At 46.8% G+C, this 25,395-nt stretch overlaps 1 protein-coding gene across 4 annotated transcripts in view; it reads right to left on the reverse strand.

Annotated features, from left to right (window-relative positions):
• The window catches only part of Igf2bp3 (insulin-like growth factor 2 mRNA binding protein 3), a 134,396-nt gene extending 112,977 nt beyond the window's left edge, over positions 1-21,419 (reverse strand). Inside the window, exons 1-2 of one of the 4 annotated variants that reach the window (XM_087657376.1) lie at positions 20,693-20,929; positions 19,982-20,042 (exon numbers count right to left, since the gene is read on the reverse strand). In XM_087657376.1, coding sequence (XP_087513502.1) covers positions 19,982-20,037 — 56 coding nt within the window. In that variant the 5' untranslated portion in view covers positions 20,038-20,042; positions 20,693-20,929. Of the gene's footprint in view, positions 1-16,999; positions 17,243-19,981; positions 20,043-20,282; positions 20,930-21,003 lie in introns of those variants that run through there. The other 3 variants (XM_087657377.1, NM_001372112.1, XM_087657381.1) reach the window with 3 other exon arrangements.
• Between the last annotated feature and the right edge of the window lie 3,976 nt (positions 21,420-25,395).

Genomic DNA, 25,395 nt, shown 5'->3' on the forward strand with positions numbered 1-25,395 from the left:
GAAATGAAATAGCCCATATCTGGTCAGCACTGTCTGGGGAAATGCATTACCGTGAAATGAAATAGCCCATATCTGGTCAGCACTGTCAGAGGCAACAGAAACAATACACAATAGGACAAACGCGGTACTCACGACTTAACACATCGTTCATATGAAAAATGACCTCCACCTTACAGACATATCCTAGGAACTGCTAGGTGCTTTAGTTCTACGGCCTCTAGGTAGCTGATGTATACAAGAAGTTAAAAACATTCACCCAAAATGAAGCCTAAACAAAGACCCCCGCACCTGCCAGTGAACCGCAGACCACAATCATGTCCCTGGCACGAAATCCCTGCCTTTGCCATACTCAAAATCTCACCCAAAAACCTACACTTCAGGGCTAAATAGGTGGCTTATTGGTTAGGAGCACTGACTGCTCTTCAGAGTACAGCAGTGTATGCATATAAATAAAGTTAATAAATCTTAAAAAAAGTAAACTGGCACTTCAGCCAGGTGCTCTGCAGGTAAAGGTGGAAGATGAGGGTGGGGGAAGGGAGGGGAACCACTGGAGGTTGCATGGGCCACATCATGAATTACAGACCAACCTGAGCTACAGAGTGAGACGACCGCCCCCTTGTTTTAAAGAGTTTATTTACTTAATGTATGTGAGCTTAATGTATGTGAGTACACTGTAGCTGTCTTCAGACACACCAGAAGAGGGCATCGAATCCCATTACAGATGTTGTGAACCACCACGTGGTTGGTGGGACTTGAACTCAGGACCTCTAGAAGAGCAGCCAGTGCTCTTAACCACCGAGCCATCTCTCCAGCCCCAAATAAGTGATCTTTAAACACAATCTCTACCTCAGCAAATCGTGGCAGTAGTGAAGTAAAAGCCATGGGCTCACACCAAACACACACACACACACACACATACACACACACACACATACACACACACACACACACATACACACACACACATACACACACACACACACACACACACACACAGGTTAGGCTCAGAAACAGAACCACAGTCACCACTGGCAGTGCAGCCATCAAATGGTATCTTGAAACAGGAACTGTCAATTCACGCTAAAGTCAGTGCAAATATTATAAGAAGCAGGCCCTTTATATCCGAGGCTGCACTTTATCTTGTGAATAAAGCAGCACCAGCTGGCCTTTTGATTATTTATTGTTGTCTGTCTTAGTTACTGCTCTATTGCTGTGAAGAGACACCACGACAAGACAACTAACAGAAGAAAGCACTTAATTGGAAGTTTGTTTTCAGTTTCAGAGGGCCAGTCCATTACTATCATAGCGAAGAGCATGGCAGCCCGTAGGCAAGGCTGGGCCAGAGGCTGAGACCTTATACCTGATCCATAGGAGGAGACGAGAGAGAGAGAGAGAGAAAGAGAGAGAGAGAGAGAGAGAGCGCGAGAGCGCTGAGCTTTTGTAAGTTCAAAGCCCACCCAGTAATACACCTCCTCCAACAGGGCCTCACCTCTAATCCTTCTCAACTAGTTCCACTCCCTGGCGACTAAACATTCAACATATGAGCCTGGAGAAGCCATTCCCATTCAAACCACTACAGTGGGATGTTTTGAGCTTTTCTTTGTTGTTGTTGTTTGGTTTTGCTTACATATGTACACCACGCGTGAGTTTGGTGCCCAAGGCAGTGAGAAGGCGGCTTGAGACCCCCCTAGAACTGGTGTTACAGACAGTTGTGTGCTGCCGTACGGGTGAGAGAAATCCAAACCTGGGTCTTCTGCAACAGCAGTAAGTTCTCTGAGCCACTGAGCCACGGCTCCAGCCCTCACACTTGTTTTTAGGTTCCTTTTAATTAATCTAAATATTTTTATGAATTTAGTTTTTTCCCTCTTTAGTTTAGTGTTTTACATTTCTGTCCTTCACATCTGTTTTTTGTATGAAATCCCCTACCAGGCAGTTGTATAAAAATTCTTGCCATCTGCTGCTATGGTGTAAACACACACTCACAAAGAACACCTGATCCAAGCATTGTCAAAGCACACATTAGCGTGCACTGTTATTCCCACGGTGCAGGCTGTGCACCCGAGGGCGAGCGGGAGTCAAGACTATTATTATGACATCGCTCGGGTGGATGTCACTCCGCCCCGCTCACTGTGCTGGCATCTGTGTGGCTGGTGCTGCTGGCCAGGCCAGTAGCATGAAGCAAAGCAGCGAGTCTCACTGCCCAGTCCCTGAGGGCCTCACGGGCACCTGCAGTAAAACATTACACATATTTTGTTCTCATAATGTCCTAACATCAAAGCTGTGAAAATAAGTTCTTGAGGACACACCATTTAGACCGCTATGAACTAAAAACCAAAGGTGCACAGAAAGCACATCAGCACGAAGCACTATGTGCACCTGAGGACGCTTCAGGAACACAGTGGCTGTTTATACTTCAGTGGGTGGCAGACAGACTCTAAACCAGAATCGGGTGACACATCACTTATAAGATGGTTTTTCCTCCAATATTTCTTTCCAAATGACTGAATTTCAGCTTTAAGTAAAACTAGAATTTTGAATAACTTTTACCCATTACCATGACCTCAAATAGCTCCTCAATATTCACAGATTAAAATCCTCTCAAAACACAAGGAGAACCAATGGGCCTGATGTCACAGGGCCCAAAATGCACCAACATTGCAGATTTCAGTTAGCAGCCTTCAGGATCCCCTAAGCAATTCTTGACAAGCTGAGGTAAAGGGGCTGGAGAGATGGCTCAGCGGTTAAGAGAACGCACTGCTCTTGATGAAGGCCTGGTTTTGGTTCCCAAGCACCTACATGGTGGTTCATAAGCATCTATCTGTACTCCAGTGTTAAGGGATGTGACATCTCTGCTGAACTCAGTGGGTATGCATGCCGTATACACAAACATGCAGACAAAACACTCATGCACCTAAAGTATTTTTAATTAAAAAAATTAAAATGTGATGAGTGTGGGGGTTTGAATATACGTGGCCCAGGGAGTGGCACTATTAGGAGATGTGGCCTTGTTGGACGAAGTGTGTCACTTGGGGGTCGGGGGTGGGAGGGAAGTTGAGACCCTCCTCCTGGCTGCCTAAAGACACTCTTCCTGGCTACCTTTGGATCAGGATCTAGAACTCTCAACTCCTTCTCCAGCACCATTTCTGCCTGGATGCTGCCATGTTCCTGCCTTGACGGTAATGGACTGAACCTCTAAACCTGTAAACCAGCCCCAATTAAATGTTATCCTTTATAAGGGTTGTCTTGGTGTCTGTTCACAGCAATGGGAACCCTAATGAAGACATTGAGCATGGTGGTTTGAATGCGAATGTCTCTCCCATAGGCTTATATGTTTAAATGCTTGGTCCCCAATCAGTGGAACTGTTTGGGAAGGATTAGAGGTGAGGCCTACTCCAAACACAGTGTTCGCTCTCCACCGGCCTGGGGTTCAGGATGTAAAGCTCTCAGCTACTTCTCTAGCACCATGTCTGCCTGTGTGCCACCATATTCTCTGCCATGATACGGACTGACCCTCCAAAACTGTAACCCTGCCAGTAAATGCTTTCCTCTATAAGATACCTTGGTTATAGTGTCTCTTCATAGCAACAAAATAGTAACTAAGACAGAAGTCAGTGCTAGGTGGTGGCAGTAGTGGACACCTTTAATCCCAGCACTCAGGAAGCAGAGGCAGGGGGATGGATCTCTGCACATTCAAGGCCAGTCTGGTGGTCTACAGGGGAAGCTCCAGGACAGCCAAGGGCTACTCAGAGAAACCTTGTCTTAAGGGGAAAAAAGACAGAGGTTGGTACCATGGACTCGGGCACTTCTGTAACAGGGCTGACTTTGCTGCCTGTTGGCAGAATATTAAAGACTTTGGGACTTTGGACTAGAAAAGTAGATAAACACTGTAAGCAGGGCTTAATGGTCCGTCCTGGTAGGAGCTTGGAAGACAGTCGCGCTGAGATCAAGGTGGGACACGCTCAGGAGGTTTCGGAAGGGAGAATTTTAGCAGCTGTCCACTCTTGGCAAAGGATGTGGCTGCTTTCTGCCCTTGTCCAAACATCTCTAAAATTCTGAATTCTCAAGCTGTTTTAACTATTGAGATCACAGTTCACAAGCTTAGGTTTTGGAGTTTTCAGATTAAGAAAACTGAAAAAGTTCACATAAATATTCCCAAATCCAAAAAATAAAAATAGAAATCTGATATGTCTCTGGTCCCAAGTATTTTAGGTAACATATAATAACCTGTACTGCCAGAGTGAGCACCCGCCAGCCGCCCATCTGCCAGCGTGCACACTCTCTGGCTGCATGAGCATCCTTTCCCCACACTCCTGCCACCCCCAGGTTCTTACTCACTCACTCTTCTCCAAGCAGTGAAGACAGAAAATGCCGCTCTAACTGGCGCTCCCTAACCATTACGATTGGGTATCTGTTCTACAGGCAGCTTCCAGATATGTCCCTCTGAAACCCACTCTTATCTTGCCTTGCTCCTGGGAACTGGAGTGCTGCCAGAATGTTGCGCAGGGAAAGCAGAACGCAGTCTAGGATAGGGGTCCCGGTCTGTAGTCTTCCGGGAGAGAAACATAGACTGACGTTGTGGTTCTCAAACTCCTGTTTACCCAGCCACTGCTGGGAACCTCAAGGAGTTGAGAATAGTGGTTCCCATCCTCCTGTGCACCAGGACCTCGAGGAGTTGGGAACAGGAGTCCACAGCCGTGCTGTGCTGAGCATGAGGCAAAATCCAGTTTAACTTTGAGTGAATGCCAAAGTACAGAAAGGCTGGAAGAGAGGCCTTCCTAGGGAGATCTAGGTGTGGCTCCCTACAACAAAGGCCTCCCCGTACAGCCACCCTTGATGAAGAAGACAGTCCTTGCTTGTCCAAACCATTTGAATCATACAAGTGAGAATGCGTGTCTTACTCAGGGTGAACCAGAGATTAAATACCTTTTTCAGGAAGAAATGCCCAGGAAGGGAAACTCATTGGCTAAACACTTGGGACCTATCTAGATACCCCATTAGCATAGGGCACTCTAGGTTTTTATGCTATATGATCCGGTTGTCACGGTCCTCTTAGTGGGGTGTCACGTCATATTCCAAGACAGGTGTCTGACCAGGAACTGATTCTAACGCCTACCATTCTCAATTATGAGATTTACCGGCAGATTTTTTGAATCAGCCTTGCTAGTTCCTCTGTCTGGTGGCCCAGTTCTACTTGCCCCACAGATGGGATTCTGAAGAACTGACAGACTCCTCCCTCCTTCTCTTTTGCCATGTGGTAAATTCACAAACACCACTGTGCCAACTCCATGTAGATGTCAGTGAACCCAAGAAGCTCTCCACCGACATCTAACTGCTACCGACCCTGTGCATCAATGTCACCACCCTCTTCTCAGATACCAAAACCAATAACAACTAGGCAGAAAGTTCCATCACTCTGCTGAGCACCACAGAGCTAGCAGGGACTCATACAAACAGTGGTTTGTATGGCTCCAAAACCAGCACGCCCCTGGCTCTCCTCCCTGTGTTAGCTGTGGTCCCTAACTTCACTGTTAGTAATATGTGCAGATAAAAGGACCAGTCATGTTTTTCTTTAAAAGCTCATTACCTCATTTTGAGTTTCTTCAATAAAAATCAAATAATACCAGGAGCTTTAATCATCACCGTTGACAATTGTCTTACCATAACCAACGTTAATAACATGAGTGCAGTCATCCTTATTACAGGCTTGGTAGCACTAATCATACCTTACCCCGATTACCTCACCAGAGGTTACCCTAGAAGGCTAGGAAAGCCATGGAATGTTATGGGGCACAGCCACTCCCACAGAGAGAAAAAGAGGCAAAAGCAACTCAACAGACTGTCAGGGGAGCAGACCCCAAACCTGACCCAGACACCACATTTTCCATAATAATCCCAAATCACCATGAACCAAACAGCATGTCCTGGTTAGAGTTTCTGTTGCTGTGAAGAAACACTGTGACCAAAAGCAAGCTGAGGGGGAAAGGGTTTATTGGGCTTACACTTCCACATGGTAGTCTATCGTTGAAGGAAGCCGAGACAAGAACTTAAACAGGGCAGGAGCCTTGAGGCAGAAGCTGATGCAGAGGCCATGGAGGGGCACTGCTTACTGGCTTGCTCAGCCTGCTTTCTTATAGAACCGAGGACCACCAGCCTAGGGATGGCACCGCACTCAACCACCTGGGCCCTCCTCCATCAACTCTTAATTAAGAAAATGCCCTATAGTCAGATCTTATGAGGGCATTTTCTCAATTGAAGTTCTCTCTTTTCAAATATCTCTAGTTGGTGTGTCAAGTTCACATAAAACTGGCCAGCACACAGCATCAACTAAACTGAGAGCTCCTGAAATTACCCATGTAATGAGGTCCCTCCCAGAGGCCCACCACAGCTCTGGCCACCAAGCCAAGCCTGAATCAAAATCATCCTGCCTCACGTCTGAGCCCCTTTAATCCTGAACAGATTGTAGTCTATTTACTTCTAACACAGACAGACAGACAGACAGACAGACAGACACACAGACACACACACACACACACACACACACACACACACACACACACTCTTAAATGCCTTAGCCCTTGCTGTCCCTTTCCTCATACCTGGATGGGCCAGCATCTGCTGTTCTCCACACCCCTCTCTATTATCTATTCCTGGGTCTCTGCATTCTATAGCCTGGCCGAGCCCCTCTGCCGGGTCCTAGGGTACCTGACACATTATAACTTCTTGCAGAAATGTCAGTCTACTTGCAAGATCACTGTTACAGAAAACCACTAAAGCCACTAAATAAAAACTAGGGCTGGAGAGATTGCTCAGTGGTAGGGACACCTGCTGCTCTTCCAGGGAACCTAAGTTGCCAGCACCAGTCAGGCAGTTCACAGCTGTGTCTAGCTGCAGGTCCAGGGGATCTGATGCCTCCAGCCTCCACAGGCACCTAAACTCATTCACACATACCCATACACACGCACAGAAACACACATGCACACAGACACACACACACAGAGACACACAGGCACACAGACACAACACACGCACACACACACCTATGCATAACTGCAAAAGAAAATAAATCTTGAGCTAGGCAGTGGTGGCACACACCTTTAACCCCAGAGGCAGGTACATCTCAGTTTGAGGCCACCCTGATCTACAGAGTGAGTTCCAGGACAGCCAAAGCTACACAGAAAAACAGTCTCAAAAAAACAAAAACAACAAAAAAATCTTGAAAGATATTATAAATAGACATTACCCAGTAATTTAGTTGAACAAAATGAACGTGGCTATACTTCTGTTCTGGACAGGGGTGCACTCTTTTTAACCCATGAAACTACCAGAGAAACAACTGTGAGCATGGTTGTTCCATTTGCACATGGCCTTAACAATTCTTTTCTCACCTCGAAAAATGCAGACATAGGCTGGAGGGATGGCTCAGAAGTTAAGAGCACTGGCTGCTCTTCCAGAGGTCCTGAGTTTAATTCCCTATAACTACATGGTAGCTCACAACCATGTGTAATGGGATCTGATGCCCTCTTCTGGTGTGTCTGAAGACAGCAACAGTGTAGTCACATACATAAAATAAATCTTAAAAAAAAAAAAAAAAAATAGGCACCATAGAGATGGCTCAGTGGCTAAGAGTCCTTGCTGCTCTCCCAGAGGACTCAGGTTCAATTCCCAGAACCCACCTGATGTTCATAACCATCTGTAACTCCAGTCCCAAGAATCTGATGCCCTCTCTGGCCCTCTTGGGTACCAGGTATGCACATGATCTAGAGACATACACCCAGGCAAACACATATTTATAGAAAATAATTATTATAAATAAAAATTATATTTTAAGAACTGCAGCTGAACACAGTGGTACAACCCTATGCAGCTCCAGCTACCCAGGAGGCTGAGCTCCGAATCTGGAGCCTGATGACTTGAGGCCAGTGGCAACACAGCAAGGCCTCCATCTCCAAAGTAAACTAAGTTAATTAAATTAAATCCAGTGCTTGGGAGTCTCTGGGGAAGCTCAATCACTTCCTAGTTTGGGGTGTTTTGTTTTGTTCAGTGGTGATGGTGGTTTGGTTTGGTTTGGTTTGGTTTGGTTTGGTTTAGTTTTGAGACAGGATTTCTGAGCAGCCCAGGCTGTTCTAGACTCACTTTATAGACCAAGCTGGCCTCGAAATCACAGAAATTTGCCTGCCTCCTGAATACCGGGCTCAACATCTATTTTTATGTATTTTTATTTTGTTGGTTTTTCACTTCTCAGATATCTGCCAGCTGCAAGCTGGACACATCTTCGTTTTTGTTGTTCCAAGGAATCTTCTGGTTTTACTTTAACTTAACATTGAAAGTTCATTTTAAAATTACGCAAATATAATTAAAAATAGAACCAAGCAAACTAAATATCCAGCAAAAAAGATGCATTTAGAAGCCCAAGGTCAGGTAAGTTGAGTGGCTGATGAGTCAGTCACTTCACCAAGGGGGCCACACAGGCAAGTCAGCAGAGTAGAAACAGCACCATCTCCCCCCCGGGAGATGACTTAACACCGCTCCTACCACAGAGAGCTGGTGACTTCTTCTGAAGCAAGATAAAAACTTCAGAGTGCTAGTTATAAAAAACACAAACCCAGACACAAGAGGGATAACTTACCAGGCTTAATTTTATAGGACTTTTCACACGCACACACACACACACACACACACACACACACACACAGGGAGGGGAAGGAGGAAGGAGGGGTTAGAGAGAAAAGGAGAGGGAAGGGGAGAGAGAAAAGGAGAGGGATGGGGAGAGGGAGAGGGAGAACAAGAACAAGAATGGGATGGGATGCAGACTTACCAGAGTGAACACAGGAAAGCATTTCTATGCTGACGTAGTCTTGAAGGACAGGTTTGGTTTTGATTTGTATTGGTGTGTTTTGTTTGAGACAGGATCTCATTTATGTGACCTAGGAACCTCACAGTCTCTCTTGCACCTGCCTCCAGGGTGTGGGAATTACAGGGTGCACCATCACATCACAGCAGTTCCTACCTACCCTGCATACCATCACCAGAGGCTTTATTGATTGTCAACCTATGACAATCCTGTCAATAACAGAAATGTTATAGCTCCCCCCAGCCCCCGCACACACTGCACTTACAAATCTGTTTTTTGTTGTTTTTGTTTTGGGTTTTCTTTTGCTTTATTTGAGATGGGCCTCACTTGCTGGCCTGAAATTTGTTTTATAGACTAAGCTGGCCTCAAACTCACAGAAATTTGCCTCCAGCTCCCAAGTGCTGGGTTTCAGGCCTACACCACTATACCCAGCTAAATGTATATTTTTGATATAACAATACTTGTTCTAAGAATTTGTGTTATGGGTTGGGGATTTAGCTCAGTGGTAGAGCGCTTGCCTAGGAAGCGCAAGGCCCTGGGTTCGGTCCCCAGCTCCGAAAAAAAGAACCAAAAAAAAAAAAAAAAAAAGAATTTGTGTTATAAAATTTTAGTCCCCTAGGATCTTACAGGGGCCATGGAAGAAACTGTCTCAGACCTGAACCTCCTCATCTTTAAACTGGAGCAGGCCTGGGCTGGAGTTAGCTTGAGTTCAGATCACGTGCTGCCCTTCCTGAAGACCAGGCTCAGTTCCCAGCACCCACAACTGGCTGCAATTCTAGCCTCAGGAGTCCAGTGCCCCTTTCTGACCTCCAGCACACACATGTAAGCAAGCAAAACATTTACACACATTAAAAAAAAAAAAAAAAACTTCATGAAAGGGAAAAAGAAAAGGAAGGAAGGAAGGAAACATTGTCATGTCATGTCTTCTATTACTGGGAATTATGATTTGAACCCAAAGCAAAGACCTCATATCCAATACCCTTTAGGGCATAGGCTCTTCAGTACTCCAAGAACACAAACAGGACCCTACCAAGCAACTCGGGACAAAAAGGAGCCATTTTATAACCTAAGAATGGATTCCCAGAGTAACAGTCACTCTAGGGAAAAGCCAGGCCATCCCTCTCTACAGCCTCTACCCTCCTGTCACGTCTCTCAGCTGCCAGCACCCCAACCCCACTGAGAACAAAACTCATTCATAGTAAGATGAAGCCACTAAAAACACAGCAAAGACGAATGTCTCGGCTTTGGTGGTGGCAGTGGTTTTAGAAGGAAGAGTTTCTCTGTGTAGTCCAGGCTGTCCTGGAACTCAGGGATCCACCTTCCTCTGCTAAAATTAAAGGCATGGACCACTATACCAGGCTTTGATTTCTTTCTTCACACTGATGTGCGAGCTGGGTGTGGCATCACAGTGGCAGGGGATAGGTGGGGGATGTAGGAGTGCCAAGCATTCAAGGCCAGCTTTGGCTCCTGAAACCCTGTCTCCAAAAACAAAACAAGGACCCCTGAATGTTTTCACTCTGTTATAAACTGTGACTCTCAGCTATCTTGCCTGTCTTTATTAAAGCAAAACAGTGATAAGCCAATCCTTCAAAGACTTCCAGGCCTCAGATATGGCAAGAGACAAGTCTCTGCCTTGACGTATCCTAACAAACATGATGGGGCTGCCGTGTAATCCACTCGAGGATTTGCACAACTTAATGAGGAGAGGGTCGTCAGTTGGGCTGGGCAATGTGAGGGGGCCACGTGGACTCCTCGATGTAGTGCTGAGGGCCATTCTCCTCTCCCAAGGCTCTGTGAAGAATCCTCCAGTAAAGCAACTAATACCACAGAAGAATTTTTGTCTGTTTAATTTTCCTTCCTTGAAAACAGTAGGTGTCTGATATATTAAAAAAGCAACATTTTTTTTTTAAAAAAAGGTGTATTTATTTTATGTGAGTACACTGTCACTGTCTTCCAACACACCGAAAAAGGGCATCAGATCCCATTGCAGATGGCTGTGAGCCACCATGTGGTTGCTGGGAATTGAACTCAGGACCTCTGGAAGACCAGCCAGTGCTCTTAACTGCTAAGCCATCTCTCCAGTCCGAAAGAAGCACTTTTTAAAGAAAGATTTTAATCTTAATTGTATGTATGTGTTGTACTGTGTAAGTCATGTGTATATAGGTGCCTGAGGAGGCAGAAGTTATATCACCTGGAGTTGGAGTTACAGGTCGTTATGAGTGGGTGTTGAGACTTGAACTCTGGACCTTTGGAAGAGCAAAGCCTACTTTTAACCTGTTCTTAACTGCTGAGCCAGCTCTTCAGCCCCAAATAGCATCTTACTGATACTGATCAAGAACTTACAGAGATAAACACAAGTCATGACAGGAAGCCAAGTCCCTCAAGATCAGTTAAGCTAAGAAAGTACTTCATTCCTTCAGCTAAGGTGGCCATCAAAGGTAAAATTTACAACTGAGGAGCCTGCTCTCATCTAGAATGAGATTTTCAAAAATTAAGGAGGAATTTAGGCACTTTCAAAAGATCATATTTCTTGTAGCTCATGTTTTACGAGTAAAATAAAAGCTATACTTAACTTCTCCCAGCATCCAAAAACAACCAAATGATTAAAGTGCTTTAGAAGAGCTGGGTGTGATGAGGCAGCACGGCAGAGGACGGCCTTGTCTAGCATCAGAGGCCCTGGGTCCTGTGGAGGCTTGATGTCCAGTGTAGGGGATGCTAGGGTAGATAAGAGTGGGGGGGGGGAGCACCCTCGTAGAAGCAGGGGGAGGGTATAGGGGGTTTGTGAAGGGGAAACCAGGAAAAAGATAACATTTGAAATGTAAATAAATAACATAATCAATAAAAAAATACAAAAATAAAATAAAACTTAAGGGGTTGGGGATTTAGCTCAGTGGTAGAATGCTTAAGTGCAAGGTCCTGGGTTTGGTTCTCAGCTCTGGGGGAAAAAAAAAGACAAAACAACAAAATAAAACTTAAAAAAAAAAGAGCTAGGTATAGTGATAGATGCCTGTAACCCCAGCAGTAGGGGAGGCTGTGACTAGAGAATTCGAGTTCGAGGCCAGCCTGAGCTACAGAGTAAGACTCAACTAAACTAATTAAAACTAGCCTATGCTACGCATAATGACTTGACCACCAGTTTCAACCTCTGTTTGTCAGCGCATCATGTTCTGTAGGAGAGCTGAACTTCACCTCACTCTTTGGCTAAGACAGCTCTGGGGGATTTGCCAAACGTACGTTAGTAAAAGGCAGTGTGATTTGTCAAAGAAACTGAGCTCACAGCCACCAGAAATACTGAAAGGTACCAGGCATGGTCAGATGCCACACACAGGTTTTGTCTGCTGAACAAGAGGATTACTAACGTTAGGGGCTCTCCCTGCTGCTCTAACAGATTAGAAATAATAAGCTAATAACTGTTCCTAGAAATTAAGACCACAACCCAAGAGCTTAACACATGAAATCTGGAAGAAACGCCCTATGTCAGGTCACTGAGACATCATAACACCGTTCTCTCAGAGCAGCAGGGCCAGAAGACCGAGTTATTGCTTACTTTTCTTTAAGATTTTTTTTTATTTATTTTGGTTAACTCGGTGTGGTGGTGATGTCTTTAATCCAGCACTCTGGAAGCAAAGGGAGGCAGATCGTTTAAATTCTCATTTTCCGTTTTATTTTACATGAATACGTGTGTCTGTGTATGCATCATGTAGGTGACTGGGGCCTACAGGTCAGAATAGGCTGTTCGAGTAGTGGTGGTTGTGAGCCACCAGGTGAGTCCTGGGTCCTCTGCGTTAGCAACCTCGTGAGTGTTGGGCCATCTCCTCTGCACCCATGCCTGAGAGCTAACCCTCCCTCCACCCACATATTCACTCACCTACTGCACAGAACTCCTGAGCAGGACCCAACCCAGGCGACTGCACCTCCATTTCCAGTGTTTTCCTCAAAACACTCCCTCTATCTGACCACTGTGAAGAAAAGGGGTTTTTTCCTATCAAGGCAATGAGCCCCAAAAGGTCTCCTACTCCCAGAAACTTCTCCCCATTCTACCTGCTGAGTAGCCAATCACATCAGACTTTGAGGTCAAACTCTCATCAGGGATGAGACACAGTCACCACCAACGTGACTATCTCTCTTGCTACTTGCTAGTCACATACAGACACCTCCCCACTCGTTTAGAGCCTGATTTACTCTTATTTTCTGTGTAGGAGTCTTTTTACCTGTCTATGTATGTGTTCCACATGGGCACCTGGTGCCTGGAGAGGTCAGGAGGAAGCATTCGCTTGGGCTGAATTACAGACAGTTGTGAGCTGCCACATAGATGGTGGGAACCAAATCCGAATCCTCTGGGAGAGGAGCCGTGGAGGAGCTGTGCTCTAAACCACGGGTCCATCTCTCCAGCCCCTCTGGTGAACCCTTTTTACAAAAAGAGCTTGCCTTGCCAAGTTACTTTCACTTTGTTGGTGAGTTTCCTTGTGTGGCGCCAAGCTAGTTCTCATCCCACACATGGTGGTTTCTCCTTTCACCTGGCCCAGAGCCTCAGGCTCAGTCCCTTGAGGATCTCGAACAATTTGATGGTTTCAAGCTCATATAGTCAGTCTCCTAATGTTCATCTCCACCTTCTTTCTTCCTTCAAGCTCCAGACTGAAGGATACAACATCTTCTCCATTTCTTTTCTATTTCTACTAGAAACTTGCCCAAAGTAAAGTTCCTACTTGCGCCCCAGCATCTGTCCCTCCAATAATGCTCCTGCTGGTGAATGGTGATTGACTCTGCTTTCTATTGATAAAAACAATTTTAAAATGTCTTCAGTACTGAAAAGTAAACCCTGGACTTTTATATGGTGGATAAGCACTCTACCACTAGGGTACACCTTTGGTCCAATGTTCACATGTTTTATGTTCCAAGCATTTGAAGCCAGTAGTAGCCCCTTTAGCAGAAATAACATCAAAAAATTTCCCAAGTATATGTTAAGACCGAAGATAATTCTGGGTTTCATGGCAATCCCAAAGCCAGTCTTGGGCTATGTGGGGAAAAAAAACTTGTCCAAAAAATAAAGGGGTGGGCTAGAATGCCGTGGTAGAGCTTCCTATGCTGACTGTAATCCCCAGCACCTGTGTATGTAAAGATGGCCCCTCCCACCAACTCCTCCCTTGCTGATCTTGCACACAACTTTACCATCTGCAGACAGACTATTTCCTTATCTTTCTTTTACCCAGTTTGGTCTGATGAATTTCCTTAATTAATGGAACGAGACAGAGATAACAATGTGCAATCTCTCGGGAGAGAGGTGGAGGGGAGGACCTTTTTGGCTACTGAATAATTAGATGCCACCAAGATCTTAGAAGGATAAGCACTTAGGGGCCAGTTATGGGGGAGACTCCTCTAGGACTCTTTATTCCAGCTTTAGTAAATCACCCAAAATGAAATCACGTGGGACAGAACCAACCACCTAACAGACTCACAGAAACATAGAAAGAGCCAGGCAGCTGGTGGCGCACGCCTTTAATCCCGCACTTGGGAGGCAGAGGCAGGCAGATTTCTGAGCTCAATGGCCAGCCTGGTTTACAACAACATGAGGTCCAGGACAGCCAGAGCTAATCAGAGAAACCTGCGTGTTGACAATAGAAAGATGGGGGCGGGAGGCGGGGCAAGGAGGGCGTAGAAAGAGCAAGTTAAGTGTAAGAGTGCACACCTATGAACACAGACCTCAGGAGGCTGAGGTGGAAGGCTCTCCAAGTCTGCCTGCATTAGAGTGAGATCCTATCTCAAAAGAAATGAACTAAAAAAGGCTGAGGCTGTAACTCCATTAGTGGGGTGCTTGCCTAGCATGCACAAAGCCCTGAGTTCAGCCCCCAGCACACAAGCGTGGTGGCTGATGTCGTAACCAGCACTCAGAAAGTAGAGGCTGCAGGAGTAGAGCTCAGGATCATCCTCTGCTACACAGCAAGCATGAGGCCCAGCCTGAGAAACAAGAAGCCCAGTCACCAGAGAAAACTTATTTAAACCAGTAAGTTTTGCTAAAGTTTGCTGGGCAGACAGATAAATGCAATACTATGATGACAGCAGACTCTTCTCCCTAGACAAGTATTAAGTGACAATAAAACCAGATATGTAAGCAACTTGGAGTCTGGTACATGGTAATACATACCAGTAATCATGGCCCCCAGGAGCCTGACGCAAGAGAATTAAGAATCTGCAGTGAGCCTGGGTGACACAGCAAGATCTACCCTTCAATGAAAAAGAAAAACACTACACTTGGCCATTTCACCTTATAGCTCTCCTACGGTTTTCAAAGTAAGTTCAAACTATTTTCTAATCAAGTTAAATGGTCTCAGGATAATTCTCTAAAACATGTAGGACTGGTATGAGTCCCTCGCTTCAGATAATAAAGCTCACATACATACCATGTTAATATTTGATACTATTTATTCACTAATGCTAAGCACTTACCAGACAGAACTTCCGGTCATGATAAATTACACCTTCAATTTTAATAGAGCACTGCAAAGTAGGCCTACCCCCAGCCTCAGAGCAAAACCCTGGCAGTACAAGTCAGTCTGTAAACATCGGACATATGGGGCAGAAATCCTAACTAAGAATGCCAATCCTTTGGTCACTGCTACCACAGTGCCACCTCCTGTCTTGTGACTCTGGAAGCTTGAATCAGAGGCAACAGTCGATAGAGGAAACAGAGCTAAGAATAGCACAGCCAAACCATCTTTCTCCTTCCTCCCAGTCCAAAGCAACTGTCAGAGTGAGCGAGGGGAAAATTCATACTTTTCGAGCATTAGTTACCACTGGAGCTGCTGCCTGGATGCTGCAAGAGAGCTTCTCACAAAAAGGAGGTGCTTCAACAGTCCCACTTTAATTCAAGATCCCAGACCTAAACCAACACAGTGCGCAGAGGCAGGCAGGGCTCACGAAGGAGGGGGTCGAGCCTAGCAGAGGTGACTTTCCACTCACGGACTGCCTGACTGTTGTACACTTTCAAGTCTGAAGCCTATCTGAGAACCCATTTGCTTCCAGAAAATGACCAAACCTAGGATCAAATGATGCCCTTTGGAGTTTGTTACAAAAGGTGTCTGGTCCTGAATTGAGCCTCTGCAGCCACACAGGTAAAAAGCAAGGGCCAAGATCAGAGGCCAGGTTCCCCATTCCCATGTGACATTTCAGTGACATCTTTCTCGGAGCAACTGTGAACAAAACATGGAAGAAGCTACTTAGCAACATCCGTTTGCTTCCTAAAAATTCTTTTAAGGCCAAAATAAGAAATCTCACAAATTCTAACTGTACTGAGCAAGTAGGAAATTTAAAAAGTAAATAAAGAAATAAATCAAAAAACCCTCCAGCCACAACCACTTAGTCACTCACGCTCTGCACTCAAAGGACAACTCTGCTTCAAATTCTTGTCCAGCCACAGTTCAAAAGTGAGACTCATCTGTCCCACACCACTAGGGAATACCTTGTGCTTAAATGTTCTGTACTGAAAACAGGGTTTGCCATCCTGACTCTGAAGTTGGCCCCATAGTCAGCAGTTACAATGTCCTGGGCATGAGCACAGTGCATTCTCCTAGTCTACATTTAACAGCCACTGAAGCAACCCACTGGTGTTTAAATAGCCATTTTACTTACAGTGAGATTAATTTAACTCAGTAACCCAGTAACTTCTACTCAACTGACACCGTAAGACCAAGATTACAGTATCAAAATAGGTTGTTCCCTTTATCTTATTAAGAATATGAAGCACTTGAGTGTTAGTACCACAAACTATTTTCAAGGACCTTTCTCCGTACGCATCAACTATAACATTTAAGATTTCTCTCCTTTACTCAAATATTCATAACCAAGGTTATGAGCTAAATAAATCACAAGTCTGATCAAATATGAGCAGGCTGTGAAAAACTGAAAAAGGAAACAAGAGACACAAATCTGAAAGTCATGGAAATTTAGCTAAAACCACCGTGTCTCAGTTCTGCAGCGTCAGCAACTTTGCCATTCCCTCTCTGGTGCCCAACAGCCCACAGCACAACAAAAACAGGGCAGCAGTGCCTTGCACATAAACCGACAGCAGAGTCCAGAAGCCCCACAGACACCACTGGCTCGCCCAAACGCACTGCTACAATCCTTCCTAGGCAAGACTTCTTCCTCACTCACCTTAAATCTGAGAGGGGGGAAAAAATCAGGCCTGCCTCAGGAAGCTATCAAGCCTTCCCATGCTGTGTCTTCTGAATTTGGAGCCGAGGGTGTGTAACACCATCTCACAGTCCAAAGCATGCTTTTCTGCAAACGGGTCCTCTGGCCCTGTGCACTCTGCTGTAATCTACAACAGAGGGGCATCTGAATGCAGAAAAGCCACATTCCTTCCACATTCCCTCGAGACTTCAGTAATGGGGAACTAAGCTTGGTTTGAACCAAACTCAACAATACCCTTTCCTGAAGGGCCCCGCCCAACTCAGCTAGCCTGCAAGCATCCAATCACCTCTGTGCCTGCTCCCGTTCATCCCTCTCAGAGTGCAGCCAGAAGTATTCCCCAGCACCCAGTTCCCGACATGCCTTGCAAACAGGTATAAAGGTCACTGGCCTACAAGTAGGCGTGCCTGCCTCAGATGCCAACACAGTGGTGGAAAATGACCGCAAGGCACAACCAACTCCATCCCAAAGTCCAGCAGGCCAGCCTGGCCATCTCTCCGTCCGCCTGTGCTGTGCAATCGCTATCAAAGTAATCTGCATGAGCGTCACCTCTTAGCCTTGCCAGAGGTGTGTGAGCGAGCATGTAGATGCCAGGTCACTTCTTGACCCTCTTCCAGAGCCTGTGAGATGACCGAAGAGTTCAGATAAGGAAAACTGCACAGTCCCAAGATTCAGTTAAACCTACACTGTAATGTAGATAAACAGTAAATTTCCCAGAGACATAAAAAAGTCTTCATGCAAAACATATCAGTAAAGGGCTGGAGAGATGGCTCACGGGTTAAGAGCACTGACTGCTCTTCCAGAGGTCCTGAGTTCAATTCCCAGCAACCACATGGTGGCTCATGACCATCTGTAATGGGGTCCGATACCCTCTTCTGGTGTGTCTGAAGACAGTTACAATGTACTCACATAAATGAAAATAAATCTTTAAAAAAAAAATTCAGTAAAGGATGTTGAGCATTCAACTGCTCCCAAATCAGAAAGAAAAGGTCAGTCAATTTACTTCCATCTACCTGTAAGGTTTACGTCACTGGGCTAAGCATTTGGGGGGGGGGGGAGGAAAAGCTCGTTATTAATAAACTGAAGAAGCTTCCAGTAAACATTTGCCCCCACTTGTTACTGTCTCCTAGCTTTCCAAAAGAGGAACCCTGCAATTCAAAAGTAACAAGTAACTGTTTTCAGGCTAAGCAGAGCTTTAGGAGTAAGACTAGCAGTTGTTACCAAAGTTCCTAAATTAATTCTCCACACATGGGGAGACATTAACTCCGAAAATAAAAGGCAGAGGATACAGCAAATAGAGGTCAACACATTAGCTGTAGCTGAAAAACTCATTTAAGGTTTTTAAATTTAAATGTAAAAAGACATTTAATGTTTTAAGTTCAGAACAGTTCCTTTGTTAATTATAATTATTTGCCCTGACCCAGGATTCTGAAGCTGAAGGCCTCTGGCACCAGTTTTTTCGTTTTGTTGTTTTGCTTACTTTTAATTCAACAGTTGCTTAAAAAGCCAAGAGCTGGGGATGTGGCTCAAGCAGAAGAGTGCTCACCTGCATAAATGAAGCCACAGAATGATGGGGGCGGGGAGTGGGGCACTGATTGACAAACACTAAGATACACTGGATAAACATAAAACCAACTAAGCTTGTGTACAATAAGTTTCGTTTTTCCAAAATGGCTGATTCACAGGTTAGGTCTCTAAACTTCCTAAGGGCAAATGATTTGTCCCTCAATTGTTTAAATTCCTATGAAACCAAGATCAATTTGATACTTTTTATCCACATCTACTTTAGAAGACTTAAAAAAAAAAAAAAAAAGACTACATTCTACTATATGAAATCAGGTTACACAAATATCTTCCCAATTATCTTAGGGGAAATTAAGCAAGGACTTAAAAAGAAATCTACAAGTATCCACACCAGTTTATTCCTAAAACCAGGAATGTGAAATGATTCATGTGGAAGAGAGCTTCATTCAAAACAGTCACATAGCATTCTTCTTGCCCTCTCTGTCTCTGCAGGGCAAATCCCTCTGTCCCCCAGAGCACACTCTCAGAAATACTTAACCAGACACACACAGCCCTGGTTTGAATTAACTTCAAGCTTATTGTTTGCTCCAGGTTAGGGGGGTGGGGGGGGTGAGATTGAAAAGCAAGCCAGAAACCCGCCCCACCTTACAAAACCCAGCAGGCTAACAGTCTTTCCAGTTAAGAGTTACAGAGTCCAGAGGGGGAAAAAGAGCCATTTCTCCAAAAAGCTTCAGTAGCTAAAATAGCCTGCAAATACTTTGTAAAGTGACAGCTACAAATGTTCTCAGAGAAATCTCACTGAAGTAGCAGATTCCCCCCAGCCCTCACCGTCTCTTGGTGATTATTTGTAAGGGGCAGGAGAAGCTGGAACAAAGGCACTGTTTGAAAAAAACAAAACAAAACAAAACAAAAACAAAAAAACTTCGGAGTGTTTGAAAGGCCCCAGGACCCTAGCATTCACTGTGTTCTAATGGCCGCTGGCTGGCCAGTGAACCAGAGCAAAGCCAACTGTGTTCTTCCTCTCTTAGAAGCGCCCACCACGGCTGACCAGCTTCTCCACATCTGTCCTGGCCCTGCATTCTAAATCCCGTAGGTTCTCAAAGACTATTCCCTTTTGAAACTCGGATTGTCAGTTGAAGGGGCTAAACCTGCTCTGCCAAGAACATATAGCTGCGAAAGCTTCCTTGACAGGCTTTTATAACAGGAACAATAACCCAGAAGCAAGGGCCGCAGACAAGCCCTCATTTACGTCCCAGAATGATCAACGCGCGCACACACACCTGCCATAAACTTAAACGCAAGCAGAAAAAGAGCAAGCTGAACCGAGGCCCCAGCGTGTGAGCCAAAGGGTCCTACTTTTCATTTGTGTTCAGTGCTTCCTCCCTAAAAAGGGGCCAAAAAAAAAAAGGTAAATCGGCTCACCTCTGCCGTTTGGGGACCGAGTGCTCAACTTCCATCGGTTTCCCATGTAGTTCCATTTTACCTGTGGACACACAAGAGGCAAGACGACTAGCTAGATTCAGCGGCTCTCCCCACCTTGAAATCTAGTCTCTAAGAGAAAACACAGCCAGCTTCGGTGACCTCAGCAGGGCCCCAAGATTCCCACCCGACTCAAGGACAAGGGAGGAGCAGGGCAAGGCGACGGTGCAGAGCTGACTCTTCGGGTGGGTGTGGCTTTTTAACTTGCAGAAAGCTGGGGAGGGAGAGCAATAGTCAGGCTCACCACTTGGCTTGCAATTTTTGTCTCCTGGCCCCCTCCGAGGGCCACCCAGCACCCCAAGATCTACAAGAGGTAGACCCCCAACAAACAGCCTGCCATGGGGGCGCGCGGCCTTCTTTCTGGTCCCGGTCCAGGTTGGCCTGGAGCACTGGGCGGTGGGATTAAAGAGCCAGGGTGCCTGGAGGGGATTGGGCGGCCAGGGTGCTGGTCCACACGCGCTGACCCATCAAGGCACCGGCCTCCAGTCCGGCGGGGACCGTGGAAACCGAAAGGCACGGACAGCTGTTCTCCCCTCGGGCATCCAGGCAAAGCGCACCCAGACACCCCGGCCGCGGCTGCGCGCACGGGCCGGGACTGCGGCGCCGCGCGTGGCAAGGCTGCCGTTCTGGCAACAGCCGGCCGCCGCCGCCCACCTGCCCCTTTCGCTCCAACGACCCCGCGAGGTGGACGCAGCGGGGTGGAGCCGGACTGCCTGGACGCGGCCTCCCTCCGGCGTGAGGCTCAGGCCACTTTCTGTTCCCCACGGCTGGGGGACAGCGGGCAGAGAGAGGGCCCGGCGGGCGTCCACGCTGGGCCCCAAGGCCCGCCTGGCCCGGCCTGCAGCACGCGCCGCACCCCGCGACTGACAGCGCGTCCCTCTCCCCACCCCCGCCCGCCCCGCAAGCGGAGTCCCGGATGGCAGCTGCGGAGGTGGGGACGCCCCGACCACGCGCGCGGGCCCCACCTGAAAGCGCCTCGATGGCCTTGAGGGCCCAGCCCTCGTCCGGGCAGTCCACGAACGCGTAGCCCGTCTTCACCAGGAAGGGGCCGGCCACCGGGATCTTAGCGTCCTTGAAGACACTTTCCAGGTCCGCGGGGCCGGCGTGGTCGCTGAGGTTCCCGATGTACAATTTGTTCATTGTGAAGAGGGGGTTGTTTTAAAACCCGAGGAAAAATGCTAAATTAAAAAGCACCCACGGCGGAGGATGGAGCCGGTGGATTTTGTTCTTCTCCCCTCGCCTTTCAAACCCACACACAGTGACCCAAGCACGGGAGCGGCGGGCGAAAACCAGATCCCAGGGTCCTTTTTCCTCTTCTGGGTATTAAAAAAAAGAGAGAGAAAGAAAAAAACCTAGCGACGAGCCCAGCGTCGAGTCTTCCTAACTCTGGGGAGGAGGCGGGATTAGCGAGAGAAAGGAGGAGGCGCGGGGGGGGGGAAACTACTTTTTGTCTCTTCCTCCCCAGCCCCTTTGGCAGCGGCCAGCGGGCTGTGAAAATATCACACTACGTGGGGCAGGCGCCGCCTCCCCGTAAAAAACCCCGAGGGGTGACTGGCAGCGGCGAGGGGAGCGGGGCGGGGGCAGCCGCTCCGAGTGTCCGGCTTTTTGAATGAGCCACGTGTTCAAACTACAAATCAACGTCTCACGTGAGGAATCCCAGCGCCTCAATTAGAGTGGGTTTCGGAGGAAAGAGAAAAAAAAAAGCGAGAGGGGGAGGGGAAGCGAGATTGGGCGAGGGACCCCGAGCCGGGGAGGGGGTGGAGAGCGCCCAGCCGCTGCAGCCGGCGCCAGGCGCGATTGGCACGGCTAGTTGCGAAAGGGTCCGAGCTTCGGGAGGGTCAGACGAACGATCCTTTTCTCTTAAGACCAGGAAGCGGTTAAGGGGTCCCGCCGGTTGCAGTTACGGTAGTTTTAACCATTCGATTTTTTTTTTTTGAAAAATGGGCCACTTAACAACGAAATCTGAATGACAATCTCGAACTCGCACGGTGGCTCTGAAGACCGGGGAAAGTAGAACCCGGGGGCAGAGTGCCGCTCCCCTCGCGGGCCCCGGGAACCGAGCGAGCGAGCGAGCGAGCGAACGGGGCGGCCCGGGCCGGCGTGGGGGAGGGGAGCCGGCGTCCTGGGCGGGTGTCTACGCGACACCTCCTCCGCCTGCGCTCCGGGTGGCTCTCCGCCTCGCCGTTCATTGGCTGCTCGGCTGCGAGAAGACTCTGGATAAATGAGGCCGGGGGCGGGCTGGCCGCGTGGGGGAGGGGCGCGGGGCGGAGGCTGTGGGGCTGGGGGTGGCCGAGTGGGAAAAGTCGGTACTTAAAGGGAAACCCTCGCTTCCTGTGGTTTTTTTTTTTTCGAAGGGGGAGGGGGGGGCGGGATGGGGGGGTCTGATACTTTTATTTAAATAATTTTTGATAAAGAACTTGGGACTCTCAGGGAACCCTGTTCAGCGTCAGCCTTAGGTGGCGGCCGCGCTGGGGAACTGTTCCTCGGCTCTTTCTCCCTTCCTTTGACTATGAGAGCCATTCATAATTTTCCCTGTAGGTAACGAGCACAATGGTGGTTGGGGGGTTGGGTCTGGGCCCGGTGGAGCCTTTCCTGAGCCTACTAAATGTGAGCCAGAGAGCAGGAATACGGAAAGAAGGCAGTTCCTCTGTCCTTGTGAGCACCTTCAACTGTGGTTTAATGGTTGTGTGCTCTACTCAAAGGCTTCAAAGACAACTTGTGATATATTTTTAACAGGCATTTTATGGAAAAGAGAAATTGCCGGGTTTTGATGACTGAAATTAAGTTCTATATAACCAGAAAATATAGGCAAAAAATCTAATGTTTTGCTACTCTTGCAAGTTGAAAAAACGTGAATAGAGAACATAGGCTTCATACTACAAACTCCTTCAGCAACTGATAATTTGATATGGTGTACTCTTTCAAAAAAACCTTATTAATACTTTAAAATATCTCTCAAAGAAAACACAAGTAGCAGCTTATTTTTTAAACGTGAAATTATTGAACGGATCTAGAGTATTTTGTCTTGTAAAAGGAACTTACAATTTTGTGTTAAGTAACCGGAAGATGTCAGATCATCCATTTTAAATGTAACTGCTCTTTCTAACGTGTTTTTCTTTCCTGCTAAGCAAACCCAACTATAAATATAAACACACTTTAACAGTATTTTCACTAACTTAATTTAGTAAATTGGTCTTCATGGAATTATGACACAGTATTCAAAACTATTGAAAATCTGAAAATAACAACCTTGGAAGTGAATTTTTAAGGCTATAAGTTAGCTATTTAAAAAAGCTATCCTTCGCCTTTATGCATTTTGAAAGAGAAATAGCTCTCAAGGAAAATATATATTCCTTTAAGCTTCTGTGGCACTCAAAAATATCAATATAAAATTTATGAATTTATTTTTGTAGTACTTAATTCATGTGCCTATTTGGAGAAATGTTTTTATTCGTAATGTTTGCTTTTCTGGACATCACTTTAAGAGTCTGATCATATAACTTAATATTTTTTAATAACCGATCAGCTTGCTACCAAATTGTATGACCCCCTTATAACTGTATTGTTTTATTAAAAATGATACCTAACGAAATAACTACTTTTAAAACATGGGATAAATTATGTTTGTCTGTCACTGTCAAACAAGTCTTAACAGCTGGAATTTAAACCAAGTGTGTGGCGATTTAATGAATACGTTCCTGGGCTCCTGTGAATTTAATGTTATTATTGTTGTAACAAACTGGATACTTTGTCTAGGACCTTAACACTCCAGTAATATTGAAACATCAAAAAGGAAGTAGACATAAACCACTTCCAATCTTCCAAACATGTGAGAGGTTGAGTATATACGCCGTGGCAAAATTAAAAACAAACCAAAAAACTGGGTAATTAATAATTTAGCTTTTCGAGCGAAAAAAATACTTGATGAATTTTCCAAAACGTATATGAAGTCAATGTCTAACTGTTCAAATTCGTACATTAATTGTATGGCTGCCTTAAAGAATTTTCTCACATTATTTGTATATGGACCACTACAGATTCTTCAGCAACTGTAGCTCCCTAATTAATATTAATTCCACGGAGGATGGACTCCCACCCATCTGTTTACACATTCGACAGCTGCATTTCTTCTGATGACCAGAAAAAGTAAAATGTTTGAGGTTCTGTGTAATTTAAAGTATGCCTAGAAGGAGGTTCGTTACCGCTGCTGTAGCCACAGGTTGTGGGCAGGGCAGAGGGCGGCCTTAAGTCTCCCGGGCCCGGGCCCGACACCCTCACGCGGGTGGGCGCGTTTCACTCTTCTCGAGTACCGCTCGCTAGAACTCTGTTCGAACCAGAGGCGAGATCCGAGACCTGGGTGTGCTCTCACTCCGGAATCTGTCACTTCTATCTGTATTAAACATGGTGCCCGGGAACTGAGAAGATGGGGTGGTTTGTTTCCTTTCTCCGGCTCGGCACAGCGAGGACGAGAGGGCGAACCGGTCGAAAGGGAAAGTCTTCATGGGCAGCTGGAGCCCTGACCACCCGGCCGCATCCATGCATGAAGACTGCCTGTAAACTCGTGAGGCGGGCGCACGCTCGAGGATGCTCGGTCCCCACGGAGAAAGAACGAAGGCTATGTCTGCTCTGTCGGGGCGGGGCGGCCGCCGATGGCGGGGAAAAGCGACCTAGGGCGGGGCTCCGACGCTGACGGGCTGCCCCGCAGGATTCAGACCCTCACCCAGCGCCGAGAGAGGCGCCGCCCTCGCCGGAGCAGCTCGCCGATTGGTGGAGGCAGCGAGCCTATCATCGATAGTTGCCGCCCCTAGAGTCTTAGCTGGTCTCCACCCATTGGCCCTCCGGCCGCCCCTGTATTTGCATATTTTGTGGCGCGAAAATAACCCTTTGCTCCCTTGTTGGCTGTGCTGTGGGTGAGGGGTGGGCTTCCGCTCGTAGCTCCCTGCCCTTTAACTGTTCTCCCCAAGTCCGGGAGCGCGTGGTACCCGGGGCCAGCCTGGAGGTCGTGGCTTCGGACACACACTGCCCCGAGCTCATCTTTTATTTTAGGTCTTCGAACGTGTCTGTCTTTTTTCCTTTTTTCCTTTTACCTTTTTTTTTTTTTTTAATTTCAAAGAAGCACAACCAAATATGTTCCCCGGTGCCTGAAACTAAACTTCTGGAGAACTCGTTCAACCCCCTCCCTCCCCAGCTCCCTTTGTGGTCCGCAGGGTTATTTTAACCCAAACCAAACAACCTCTGGGGGGGCGGGGGTAGAGAGCAAACGAAAAATTCCGGGTTAAGTCAGCTATGCTAAGACCACGTTTTCGTTGAAGCTGCCCAAAGACCGGTGAAGTTGAAACCGACCTTGAAGGATTAAC

This window comes from Rattus norvegicus, chromosome 4 (assembly GCF_021556685.1).
Source record: "Rattus norvegicus strain SHRSP/BbbUtx chromosome 4, alternate assembly SHRSP_T2T, whole genome shotgun sequence".
In the NCBI taxonomy this organism is placed as follows: Eukaryota; Metazoa; Chordata; class Mammalia; order Rodentia; family Muridae; genus Rattus; species Rattus norvegicus.